At 44.7% G+C, this 13,281-nt stretch overlaps 1 protein-coding gene across 8 annotated transcripts in view; it reads left to right on the forward strand.

Annotated features, from left to right (window-relative positions):
• Nucleotides 1-12,996, forward strand: part of TMEM40 (transmembrane protein 40) — a 34,527-nt gene extending 21,531 nt beyond the window's left edge. For 3 of the 8 annotated variants that reach the window (XM_047744256.1, XM_047744281.1, XM_047744267.1), the window contains 8 exons: nt 2,618-2,671; nt 5,387-5,425; nt 5,799-5,831; nt 6,199-6,246; nt 9,891-9,962; nt 10,044-10,118; nt 10,637-10,699; nt 11,464-12,996. In XM_047744256.1, coding sequence (XP_047600212.1) covers nt 2,618-2,671; nt 5,387-5,425; nt 5,799-5,831; nt 6,199-6,246; nt 9,891-9,962; nt 10,044-10,118; nt 10,637-10,699; nt 11,464-11,483 — 404 coding nt within the window. In that variant the 3' untranslated portion in view covers nt 11,484-12,996. Of the gene's footprint in view, nt 1-220; nt 838-2,617; nt 2,672-5,386; nt 5,426-5,798; nt 5,832-6,198; nt 6,247-9,890; nt 9,963-10,043; nt 10,119-10,636; nt 10,700-11,463 lie in introns of all 8 variants that reach the window. The other 5 variants (XM_047744235.1, XM_047744241.1, XM_047744240.1 and 2 more) reach the window with 5 other exon arrangements.
• Nucleotides 12,997-13,281: the final 285 nt, after the last annotated feature.

A 13,281-nucleotide genomic window follows, 5' to 3' on the forward strand; every position in this document is an offset into this window, starting at 1 on the left:
AAAGCACAGTTAATCTGGCTTCTGGAAATTTGAAATTTATAGATTGAGCAGGAGCTCCCCAAGCACACTGAGGGATATCAGCACTGCCAGAGACATCTTGGTCATCCTAAGGAAAAGGGAGTCCTCTGGACCTGAAACCAGGAACTTCCTGCAATGCTGATCGTCCAAGAGTGCAAACAAGTCTATCATTCTTCAGGTCTCGATCAATCTCCTCCTCCAGGTACCCTCAGAACAGTGAGGACCCAGGCCTTGTCCTTCAGGAACTCAAGATGGTTGGAGAGATGAACACCACCACCACTGGCCCTCAGGCCCACCGTGTCAAGCACAGACAGTTGATGCTATAGTAACCCCAACCGAAGGAGGGCCAAGATGAGCATGAGCTGGGGCAGTTGGAAAAGGCTTCCTGCCCCTTAACCTTCAAGATAAAGGAGACAAATGGGAAGGGCCTTCTAGGTGGGAGCAAACAGAGTCAGCATGGTGTGGGGACACACCCCTGTGCTTGTCCTAGGATACCTTGGATGACCTTCTCTTATCTTCATGAAAGCAGCAATGGAAATATTAAATTATTTGTCCAAGATCACACAGAAAGCTTGTGGCTGATCTCCTACCCCTCTTATCCTCCCAAGAGCTATCTTTCTTCCAAACCACACTCCTCATATAAGCTAAATTCTGAGAACACCAGAACAAATGTATTTCAGGCTCATTCCAGACTGAGGTTCCCCTACAGCTTGTGTTTGTTCCCTGCAGAGAGCAGTGATGAGGACCAGCACCCAGGAGTGACTGGGAAACATCAGCAAAGCCAGGGAGCCGGACACCCCCCCAGGGACAGCTCACCTGGTAGGCAGTAGGCCTTGCCCTTTCTCCTTTTCCCGCCCAGTTCATTACTGAGTTTCTCAGTGGGACTGAGCGTGCCTGCAGGAGGGTGTTCCTCTCAGCCTTGTTTATAGTAGGCAACAGTAGCAAGCAGCCTAAGGTCCAACACTGGCAAAGGACACCCTGTCCTGCCTATAGCTCTGCTCTTCACATAGCTCTAAAGTAAACGAGAAAGATGTCAAGTCGTATGATTCGTTTGATCTCAAATATGCTCTGTAAGAATTCACACATACATGGTGATAAATAATACTGGAAGGAAAAATAGCAAAATGGTAGTAGTGGTTATCTCTGGATGGTTAATCATAGGTGATTTTTATTTTTGCTCTTTTGACCTATCCTATACTATAAATATTATATAATGAGTATGTTCTGTTTTGACAACCAGAAGAAAATTTTTGGAAAAATAAAAATTTTAAGTAAATTTTGGCCGAAATGGATTGTGGGAAGGAAAGAGCATGGGGGAAAGAGCCTAGATTAATGTCTAGGATGGAACCTGGCACACATGAGATACTTAATAAATGCTGCCCTTGAAGCTGAAGTTGCGGTCTGGGTTATTTTTCTTTTCTTTTTTTAAAGATTTTATTTATTTATTTGAGAGAGAGAGCGAGAGAGAGCACAGAGGCAGAAGCAGAGGGAGAAGCAGGCTCCCTGAGAGCAGGGAGCCCAATGAGGGACTCAATCCCCGGAGCCTGGGATCATGACCTGAGCTAAGGCAGAGGCTTAAGCAACTGAGCCTCCCTTTGGGTTATTTTTCTGAAGATAAAAGCGATTGGGGATGCCTGGGTGGTGCAATTGGTTAAGCATCTGATTCTTGGTCTTGGCTCAGGTCTTGATCTCGTAGTTTAAGAGACTAAGCCCCACCTCATACTCCATGCTCAGCGGGGAGTCTGCTTGAAGATTCTCTCCCTCTTCCCCACCCCCCTCGCACATTTGCTTGTGCACGGTCTCCTGCTCTCGTTCTTGCTCTCTCTCTCTCTCTCAAATAAATAAATATTTTTAGAAAAAGGATTAGGATTGGGGCACCTGGGTGGCTCAGTGGGTTAAGCCTCTGCCTTCGGCTCGGGTCATGATCTCAGGGTCCTGGGATCGAGTCCCGCATCCCATCATCCCATCGGGCTCTCTGCTCAGCAGGGAGCCTGCTTCCTCCTCTCTTTCTGCCTGCCTCTCTGCCTACTTGTGATCTTTGTCTGTCAAATAAATAAATAAATAAAATCTTTAAAAAGAAAAGAAAAAGAATTAGGATGGCATGCTTGGGTGTCAGATCTGGGTTTGAACCCTGGAATTTCCACTTACTGGCTATGTTACCTTGAGGGAATAATTTAACTTTGTGAGCCTCAGTTTCCTTACTCATAAAATGGGTGAGGGAGAGGTACTAATACCTTCTTGATAGGATTTCTGTAAGGATATAATGAAATATTAAATATAAATTATTTAGTTCCATATTATACCTAGGAAATGCTCAATAAATGGCAACGCTTTTTACTGACTTTGAAGGAGGCCCACTCAGACCCTCAATTCTTTTTCAGGAAACTGACCACAGTCACCTCTGAGTGTGTGTGGGGGCGTAGACAGGGTAAAGGGGAAGTATTTGTAAAGCTGCCTTGCCTCCTGAAGACTGCCTGGCTCACCACCAGCACAAACAAGGACTGTGTTACTTTTTAAGGCTTCAGATGTGCGGGAGATGGAAGCTACCCTGGGGTGTTGTGATGGGGGGAGCTGACTAAAGAGGGTTGTCTCCACTCAGGTGCTGAGCATGAGGAGCCTGACCTTTTGAAGGATGAGCTTCAGCTCTATGGAGGTGAGTCATTGTCCAGTGGCTTTGGCGAAAATGGAGTTACACAAAGGACATGAGTGCTTTGAGTTTTGTTGGACAGAAACAAGTTCATGAGGGTGTTTCATGGCTGAAAAGTGCTAGGAAAATATAGGAGACATGGCAAGATGAATGGTTAGCATTGGCAGATGGAGATGGAGGCAAGCATTTTCTGCCATGGTGAGACTGTTCTGGATTCTCTTCTGAACTATAACCTTGACTTGTAGGGTGACGTAGTGCAGTCACCCAATCATTCTAGGCCTGAACTTCCCAGCCAGCAATATGGAACATGATTAGCACCCACTGTATTGGAATACTGGGCTGTTTTCAGGTGCACAGGAAAATTAAGGCTCTCATCTCTAAAAAACTCGTGTTATGGAATAATTCTCTCCAAGCATCGTGATTATTACAGCAAGGAGATATAAACATTATGGCACTTGCCTTGGAAGCACTTTGATGAAATGGGGACAATTTGTAGGAATGAACCAGTTTGCCAAAAAGACTAACAAATGTTAAGAAAACCCAGTTAATTTGTTTAATCCCTGGGGTACCTGGCTGGCTTAGTCAGGAAAGCATGTGACTCTTGATCTTGGGGTTGTGAGTTCAACCCCCATGTTGGGTGTAGAGATTACTTTTAAAAAATCTTAATTTTGTTTAATCCAACATTTCTATAATCTATGTAATTTCCTAACACCTGATAATAACCCAAGAACCAACAAGAAACAGATACATTCTAAGAAATGTAAATGAAATATATTAATTTCTACATCAAGATATTACCCCTGGCTGCCTCTGGGTGGCAGCATTGTGAGTAATCTTTACACTGTTTTATTTGCTTAACTGAATTTTCTGATTTTCTTTCTTCCTTTTTTTTTTTACACAAAAGCAAGTCTTACTTGGTTTAAAAAAATGTTTTTAATTATTCAAGTAGTATAAGAATGGTTTCACTGAGTGTAAAATGTGAGAGAGAAAAACTGTTACACTTACATATATTTTTAAATGTTTTGGGGGATACCTGGGTGGCTTAGTCAGTTAAGCATCTGACTCTTGATTTTGGCTCAGGTCATGATCTCAGGGGTCATGAGATTGAGCCCCATACTGGGTTCTGTGCTCAGCGTGAAGTTTGCTTCAGATTCTCTCTCTCCCTCTGTTTCACCCTTCCCCCCCTCAAATAAATAAATCTTTTAAAAAATGTTTTTGGGGTGCCTGGCTGGCTCAGTCAGGGGAGCATGAGACTCTTGTCTTAGGGTTGTGAATTCAAGCCCCACATTGGGTGTAGAGATTACTTTAAAATGAGATATTTTTAAAAAGGTTTTTTTCTCATCATAAAAGTAATTCATATTTACCATAGAAAACATAGATTTCACCACAAACTTGTGAATCACCTTTCTCCCCGCCAAGACATTGGAGGTTACACTCTTGGAGTCTCATATCATGCCTTTCTAGTAGGAATGTTCTCCTTACCTTCAGCACTGGCCACTCTTGGGTGACATGCTGATGATGCTTCTCATTTACATATTAGCCATGCATAAAATCCAGCATGTTGATTTTCATGTGCTGAGTGCCCCCTTCTGGTGTCTGTGTCCTGGGGCTGACCCAAACAATGGAAAATGTACTACTGGTGGTGGGGTGGGGGTGCTACATGGGGTCCTGCCTGCCCTTCAGGGGAAGGATCTGACACCCTAGGAGAGAGGTCCCAGGAACTAAAATAGGCACCAAGAATCAGGGTAAATTGGTAGGCCACCTTAGACCAGATTAATGGAGAGGCTGCTGCTTGGGACAAGTACATAGGGCTCACATCACCCTTAGCAGCACAGACAGAGAGCTCAACACTCAGGGTGTGGGGCTGTGGTTCCCAGTGTGCAGCCTGGCTTGGCTCCCATGAACTCAGGGCCTCGTGAGGCTGGGTCCACGTGGCTGAGTGTCATCACCTGCATCTTGCATAGTCAAGAACAGGCACAGGTGGCAAACTGGTGCCCATGTGTGTGCAGGTGTGTTTTGTCTGGCTCATAGAGCATTTTTTATTATTATTATTGTTATTATTATTACTACATTTCTGTTTTTTTTTTTTTAAGATTTTATTCATTTATTTGACAGAGATCACAAGGAGGCAGAGAGGCAGGCAGAGAGAGAGAGAGGGAAGCAGGCTCCTTGCTGAGCAGAGAGCCTGATGCGGGGCTCAATCCCAGGACCCTGAGATCATGACCCGAGCCGAAGGCAGAGGCTTAACCCACTGAGCCACCCAGGCGCCCTATTATTACGACATTTCATCAACTCATACTTTTTCACATTTAGACATCTCTGAAATCAAGATGCATCTTAAAAATCACTGACAACTTACAATTAAAATTGGCAGTGGTTTTCCTTACATAGTAATGTATATAATAATGTCATGTTTCACAAAGGATGACATCTTTGATTCTGTGGAATCCAAGAGTTTCCAACCTTTGTTATAATCAAGAAGTGGATGTGAAAACCTGGATTTCTGGCTTCTCATGGGAAATTGAATAACCTATAACACTAGCATGGCAGATGGGTGGGGGCTGCCCCTTTAGAAGCAATAAGCCTCTAGCTTGCTCCAGTCACCCACTTGGCCCACTCAGGTCACCTGCCAAGTCTCTGAGTGAGATCCGCCTCCCCCACAGTGTAACTTCCCCCCACCCAGAATGTAAGGGATATGTAATCACTGATTTTTCTTGCAAGTAGGTGCCGCTGGAGAGGTGGTGCCCTCTGGAGAATCGGGTGAGTGGCCTCTAGAGAATTGGGTGAGAGGGGGTGTCAATGCTGATGATGGACAGGTTTGGGCACTTTCTTTCCCCTGGGAGAGCCAGCTACTGTTGGGGTTCATGGGTGTAAGATAGGAATTCCAAATCCACTTGGGGTCCTGGGGCTCTGACCTGGGCTCAGCCAGGCAGGGGTCTAGTGCAGATTAGAAAAGGGTTTCAGGCAAGAGGCAAAGGGATTACAGCCAGAAACTGATAGATGGAAAGCTCCTTTGAGGGCTGCAGAAATTGACACAGCATTTTCAGAGGTCACCTATTTCCCCGGCTGGGTTGGAGGCACTTGTTAAGGTCCCAATCTAGCCTGGCACTGATGTTGAGTTTCTCATTTCTAGGACTCCGAAGACGAGGCTCTGACCCAGCAAGTGGTAAATACACAAACTCTGAGAAGAAAGGAGGAAGGGTCTGGATTCCGGGGGTTTAGGACAGGACCAGACAGCCTGAGAGGGAGGGTCAGTCACAGCAGGGATGCTGTCACCAGCCAGAGGGTCACCTTGATTCTGGAAAGGGACCTCTAAACTCAGGAGAAGGGAAACAGAATACAGACTCAGGCCTGTGCAGAGAAGAGAGGGGTGAGTGGGGGCCCACAGCTTTGCTCTGACTAGTCCTGCGGTGAGTGCCCTCCTACCCAGGAAGAAGAACCCAGGAGAGTCAGTCTCAGTGAAGCAGGGAAGAGAAAACCCCACCTGCCCTCCCTCATCAAAGTTCAACACTCATCTCTCTCTTGTTCCTAAGGAGAAGTGGAGGCCTCTGAGTTAAGAAGACTGAATATAAAGAAAGATGGTAAGGAAATTCGTGCCCCGAAGCTGCTTCTGCCTGTCTGGTCCAGAATTCTATGGGTAGAAAGTCTGCCAGTGGCCTAGAAAAACAATGATCATAGCCCACCTCTGTTGTGTCCCCTGTTTACAGACTCCTCAGCTTGCAATCCCCTCAGGAAGGTGGTATGATGACTCCCATTGTGCAGATATGGAAACTAAGGCTTAAGGATGGAGTGTGGACTTTCAGCTAGCAAGTGGCACAACCTGGGCTTGAACCCTGGTCCTGGGCTGTTTCTGCTATATGTGGAGTCATAGGAATGATAAATGCCCCCTAGCCCTCTGGCCATGAGGGGGTGCTGGTGGGGGGGCGAGGAAGCCATGAGGTTAGATTAGCCTTGACTCTAGAGAAGGAGCCATAAGAACTGGAAGAAACTCTTTCACTCTAAGCCTGGGGTCTTTGGGGGCTTCAGGGAGGAGGGTAAGAAGGGGGCAGGAGACCAGGGTGTTTGATTAAACAAATGGCAGTTGTCCTAGAAAATCTGGGGTCGTTGCAAAGCCCCACCTTCAGGGAGTGTGAGACTCCGTGTGAGCCCCTGACTCTGTCTCTGTTCAGCTAAATGAACCAGGGTTTTAGATCTTCCCTGGGCTATGAAATGTGCCTCATTGGACTAAAACCAAGACTCTTAAAGTGCAGGACATGACATTATACCCTAAAGCAAGAAGGTGATTCCCCTTTCCGCTCTCCTTCCTAGAGCATGATCTCAGTTTGGAACCCCTGTGCCTTTAATGCCACCCTGACCCTTGCTCATTGCTCTTTGGACACAGACAGCAGAGCCTCATCTAATCTTAGCCCCTCCACTGAGTCGAGGGCCCTGCGGCATCTCCCCAGGGACTAGCCCAGCACCTGACTAAGTGCAGGAGGGCCTCATTCACAGAGCACACCTGAACAACTGCTCAAGGCACAGAACCCACTCTCAGCGCCTCTCCTTGGAGAACCCTCCAAGCCTACAATTCCACTTCTGGGCATGGGGTCCACAGAAATACGTGCACAGAGATTCATGTGTAGTGGTATTTGGTTCAGCATCAGTAACAGCGAAAAATCAGGCGCTTCTAGGTTCATCAGTGGGGGACCAGACAAATAAATTAGGTTAGGTTTATACCATGGAACACTATGCAGCCATCCAAAAGAACAGTGCAGATCTACATATGTTCTGAGATGGAAAGATGGCCCTGATCTATCTATGAGAGGAATAAAACAAATGATGGAGCTGCAGGTATACAAACTGGTCCTGCTTTTTTAAAAAAAATTCAAGTATAATTAACATACAGTGATACATTAGTTTCAGGTGTGCAATATAATGGTTAAGCAATTCTATATATTACTCTGCTCATCATGATAAGTATACTCTTAATCCCCTTCACCCGTTTCACCCCTTCCCCCACCCACCTCTCCTCTGGTGACCATCAGTGTGTTAAGAATCTGGTTCTTTTGTTTGTCTCCCTTTTTTCTTTGTTTTGTCTCTTAAATTCCACATATGAGTGAAATCATATGATGTTTGTCTTTCTCTGATTGACTTGGTTCACATAGCATTATACTTCATCCATGTTGTTACAAATGGCAAGATCTCATTCTTTTTATGGCTGGGTAATATTTCAAAACATACACATACCATATTTTTCTTATCCATTCATCCTTTGATGGACACTTGAGTTGCTTCCATAATTTGGCTGTTACAAAGTTACAATAGACATAGGGGCACATATATCTTTTCGAATTAGTGTTTGTTTTTTTTTATTTGAGTAAACACCCAGTAGTGGAATTACTGGATTGTATGGTAATTATATTTTTAATTTTTTAAGGAACCCCCATAATTGGTTTTCCACAGTGGTTATACCAATTTTCATTCCCGACAACAGTACATGAGGATTCCTTTTTCTCTACACCCTGCACATAGTTGTTATTTCTTTTCTTTTTTATTTAAGCCATTCTGACAGGTGTGAAGTAATATCTCATTGTGGTTTTCATTTGCATTTCCCTAATGATGAGTGATGCTCATCACCTTTTTATGTGTCTCTCGGCCATCTGGATGTCTTTTTTGGAAAAATGTCTGTTCATGTCTTCTGTGCATTTTTAATTGGATTATTAGTATTATTATTAATATTGGTGTTAGGTTATATAAGTTTTTTATATACTTTGGATATTATCCCTTATCAGATATATCATTTGCAAAATTCTCCTCCCATTCACTAGGTTTCCTTTTTGTTTTGTTGATGGTTTCCTTTGCTGTGCAGCTTTTTATTTTGGTACAGTCCCATTTGTTTAATTCTGCTTTTGTTTCCCTTACATCAGGAGACATATCTAGAAAGAACTTGCTATGGCTGATGTCAAAGAAATTACTGTCTATATTTTCTTCTAGGAGTTTTATGGTTTCCTGCCTCTCATTTAGGTCTTCCTTCTATTTTGAATTTATTTTGCATATGATGTAAGACAGTGGTCCAGTTTCATTCTTTTGCATGTTCCTGTCCAGTTTTCCCAATACCTTTTATTGAAGAGACTGTTTTTTTTTTTTCCATTGGATAGTCTTGCCTCCTTTGTTGATGATTAATTGACCATAAAAGCATGACTTTATTTCTGGACTATCTATTTTGTTCTATCTATCTGGATATCTATTTATTTATGATTTTATTTATTTATTTGACAGAGAGAGACATAGCAAGAGAGGGAACAAAAGCAGGGGGAGTGGGAGAGGGAGAAGCAGGCTTCCCACTGAGCAGGGAGCCTGAGATGGGATTCCATCCCAGGACCTTGGGGTCATGACTTGAACTGAAGGCAGATGCTTAATGACTGAGCTACCCAGGTGCCCCTACTTTGTTCTATTTATCTATGTGTCTATTTTTATGCTAATGTCATACTGTTTTGATTACTACAGCTTTGTAGTGTATCTTTAAATCTGGGATTGTGACACCTCCCTGCTTTTTTTTTTTTTCTATGATTTTATTTATTTATTTGACAGCAAGAGATCACAAGTAGGCAGAGAGACAGGCAGAAGGGTGAAGCAGGCTCCCTGCTGAGCAGAGAGCCCAATGCAGGACACAATCCCAGGATCTTGAGATCAGGACCTTAACTGAAGGCAGAGGCTTAATCCACTGAGCCACCGAGGCACCTAGGCGCCCCTGCTTTTGGTTTTTTTGAATGTGCATATATATGCCTGGAAGCTGTCTTTAAGGAGGGGGATTAGGGAGGAAAAATGGGCATTGTGAAACTTTTAGGCTTGACACATTTGCATTTTTTAAAATTGGATTTAATATTCATTTGACAAAGTATTGGGCAGCTCTGCATGCCTGGCAGTACTTTAGTCTCTGAGCAAAATTCCTACCTACCATCCTACTGAGAGGGACAGAGAATAAATCTGTTTCACATTTTTTTGTTTGTTTGTTTTTTGAGAATAAGGGTGGAAATAAATATATAACAAGTTGAGTGGTGTCAGTGTCAGAAAAATAATAAAAAGAGATAAAGCCTGGAAAGGAGTGGGGGGCTGGGGTGATTTTTTAGTTGGGTTCTGAATAAAGTTACATTGGAGCAGAGACAGCACTACTTTTAGTAACAAAAAGAAGAAAGAAGAGAGAAAGAAAGAAGCAAATAGTAACTTCCCACCTCTGCCTTTACAGATGAGTTTTTCCATTTTGTCCTGCTCTGCTTTGCCATTGGGACCTTGCTGGTGTGTTATCACTATTATGCAGGTGAGGACCGTGGGAACAGGTGGGGGGATAGGAGGGTCCAGACTTGCAGGCTGACACTTCTCTCCCTTGCTGCCCTTACAGACTGGTTCATGTCCCTTGGGGTCGGCCTACTCACCTTCGCCTCCCTGGAGACTGTCGGCATCTATTTTGGGCTGGGTAAGCTCCCCCCATACACACACACACACACACACACACACAGACTCTTTACGGGTGGTGACTGGACACCCACAGATGCCCACCGAAGGTCAGAAAGCCACCACATAAACATTTTTTCAAGATTTCCTTATGCTTATGTTTTCTTCCTGAGCGCTTTCAAGGTCATGGTGAGGTCATTGGCAAAACCCCATGGAAAAAATGGGCAGCTCCACAAAAATGCAACAAAAACAGTTTAAAGTGGCAAACAAACAGAATTAGCCAGAGATGGAAAACAGGGCAGTTCATGGAGCGGGGTACTGAATTCACTGAGTTTCCTGGCACTGTTATTGCTATTGGAGGTCATTGTTTTTAATAATAATAACTCCAGTACTATTATCTAAGCTCAACCTGCTGCCTGAAATTCCACCGCTAATCCCTGTGTGTGTGGTTTAAGCTTTTGTCTGCCGGTGGGTGGGGGGTGAGCCTGAGTCCGGTGTTGGGGCACAAAGCTCAAACTCCTTTTCTCTGTTTGTGAGCAGTTTACCGGATCCACAGTGTTCTGCACGGCTTCATCCCGCTCTTTCAGAAGCTTAGGCTGATGGGTAATGTTTCCACCCTTCTTATGTTCACCCTCTTTCTCCCTATCAGGGTCTCTGGTTGCAAATGAGGCTTAGCCTATAGGAAAGAGCACAGGGTCTGGAGTCAGGGGCCTGGGTTCAAGGGCTGTTCTTGCCAAGTCACCAACTCTGGGGCCCAGGATCATCTTTCAGCCTCCGTTCCTCCACTGGACAATGGGTGTAGTAATACCCACTGCACAATGGTGTTGTGCAAAAGCGTGTGAGAAACGGAGGTGAAAGTCCTCAAGTGTAGAACACAGTAGAAAAGTGAAGGGAATCTGGGTGTTCCTCATTCTCTCATAGACCTTTACACTTACCCAAACACCATTTTTGCCAGGATTTTATTTGCCTACTAAGTGTGCTGCAGTTATGTTGCAAAGGACTGATGAGGGAACTGAGACCCAGAGAGGTGGAGTGATTTGCCGAGGGTCACACAGCTAGTGTGGTTGGGCTAGGCTAAAGGAGCTCCTCTTTCTTTCTGACAGCAGCTCTGTGCCTACCATGATGTCTCAAAACTGAGTGGCCAGGGGGCTGTGTGGCTCTGTGCTGGGGATATCTGTCTCCTATAACCTATTTAATTTATGAAAGGGAAATTAATTGCAGTGGCTGCAGGTGATGGAGAGCCATGGCTTCTAGGGTGACCACATTATCCCAGCTATGAGAAGTATTTGGGCAACTGAGGGGAATGGTATAGATGAGGCCTTGCTGCCTTCAGAATCCCATGCCATCCTGTGGGCTTTGCTTTCCAGGATTCAGGAAGACCGACTGAGGCCAGTGCTGGGCCAGGAGCCACGCTGGGCCCCAGTATGACCATACTGCATCTCCTGAGTGCACAAGGGCAGAGCGCCGTCCTGGGAGACACGCGGGCGGGCCAGTCTAGAGCAATAAAGAGAGCGCTTTTCCTTCCATGTAGTCTGAACGTTGACACCAGCCTGGACCCAGGCATCATTTGGGCAGTACTGGCATGCAATCCAGCTGCCAGGTTGGAAGGCAGAGGAAAGGTACCAGGCCTATGCCCTTCGTGGTTCCTGGATCAGCAGGAGGATTCTAGGATGTTACTACTCTCAGAAGACAGTAGGAGACCCCTGAGCCCTACAAGCTATAATCCGTGTGAGCCTCTGATTCCTCTCAAATTGCCAGGCCATCCAGGTGGCCTCTAAGCCTTACAGAGTCATCCAAGGAAAGAGAAACTACTGCCCTGAGGCAGGGAGCCATCATGCCAGGCCCCTAGGATAAGCCTGATACAAGGAACTGCTGGGGACTAAAGCCACAGCATCAAGGCATCTTCTCTAGCCCCATTGCCTAGTGCCAGCCCTGCTGCTTTGGATTCCAACAAGATTCAAATAAATGTTTTCTTCCCTGGACTAAAAGAAGAGTCAGCTAAATGTTCTTTCAGGTTTCTTGATAATGAGAACACATTTGGAGTCTCCTTTGACCCCATCTAGTCAGGGAAGGCAACTTGTCTATTGGATAAAGTATAAAAGAGAATAAATGTACAGCCCCTCACTTTAGAGCCAAGACTCCAATTGCACAAGTTCAAAAAGAGGGTTTTGCAAACATTCCTATGAAAAGGTCTGGGGCTGTCAGGTACTCTAAGCCCAACAAATACCAAAGGAGTGAAACAGAAGCACACATACACAAAAATTCACTGCAAACTTGGGTTGCATAAATGGAGGTACAGAGTCTAGATTGAAGGAGGTGATAGTAGTTCTTTATACAGCTAGTCCACACCAACAGCATGTATTCAGTTGTAGATTCACATCTCAAGAGCAATAGTGACAAACTAGAGAACATACAGAAGAGACCAGAGTGGGAATATAAAGAATGACTGAAGAAGTAAGAACTCTTCAGTTTACAGAAGAGAAAAGTGGGGCCTTCCCTGAGCTCACAGACTCTTAGAGGATACTTTCTCAAGCATTTGTGATGGTTCAAGTACAGTCACATATGTTATCTGATTTAATTCTCACAGCACCCTTGACATGTCAATCAGCCTAATTTTGCAGAAGGAGAAAGAGACTCAAGGAACTTTAGTAACTTCCTCAAGTTCCCACAGTAAGCAAGTGGCAGAGCCGCCATTTGAACCCAAGCTTATGTTCTCCTTATGCCAAGCTGCCTTATAGAGCTTGGCCAACCTAGGCCCCCACTCCAGGGAGAGCAGCCCCAAGGCAGCTGCAGTTTTCCCCTGTGTTTCCCAGACTTTGGGATATCTGAGTTAGAGAGTTGTTTGTTTTTTGTTTTTTTTTTTTTTAATGAGGGGGGTGGTGTCTGGCTGGCTTAATTGATGGAGCATTCAACTCTTGATCTTGGGATTGTAAGTTCAAGTCCCGTGTTGGGTGTAGAGATTAACTTAAAAATAAAATATTTTAAAAATAAATTAAATAGCCTGGGTGGTTCAGTTGGTTAAGCAGTCAGCTCTTATTTTGGCTCAGGTCATAATCTCAGGATCCTGAGATCAAGCCCTGCATCTGGCTCCATGATGGACGTAGAGCCTGCTTAAGATTCTCTCTCTCCCTTGGCCCTCCCCAGCCCCCACTTGCAGGTGTGCACTCTCAAGTGAATAAATAAAT

The sequence above is a fragment of the Lutra lutra genome, chromosome 1 (assembly GCF_902655055.1).
Source record: "Lutra lutra chromosome 1, mLutLut1.2, whole genome shotgun sequence".
In the NCBI taxonomy this organism is placed as follows: Eukaryota; Metazoa; Chordata; class Mammalia; order Carnivora; family Mustelidae; genus Lutra; species Lutra lutra.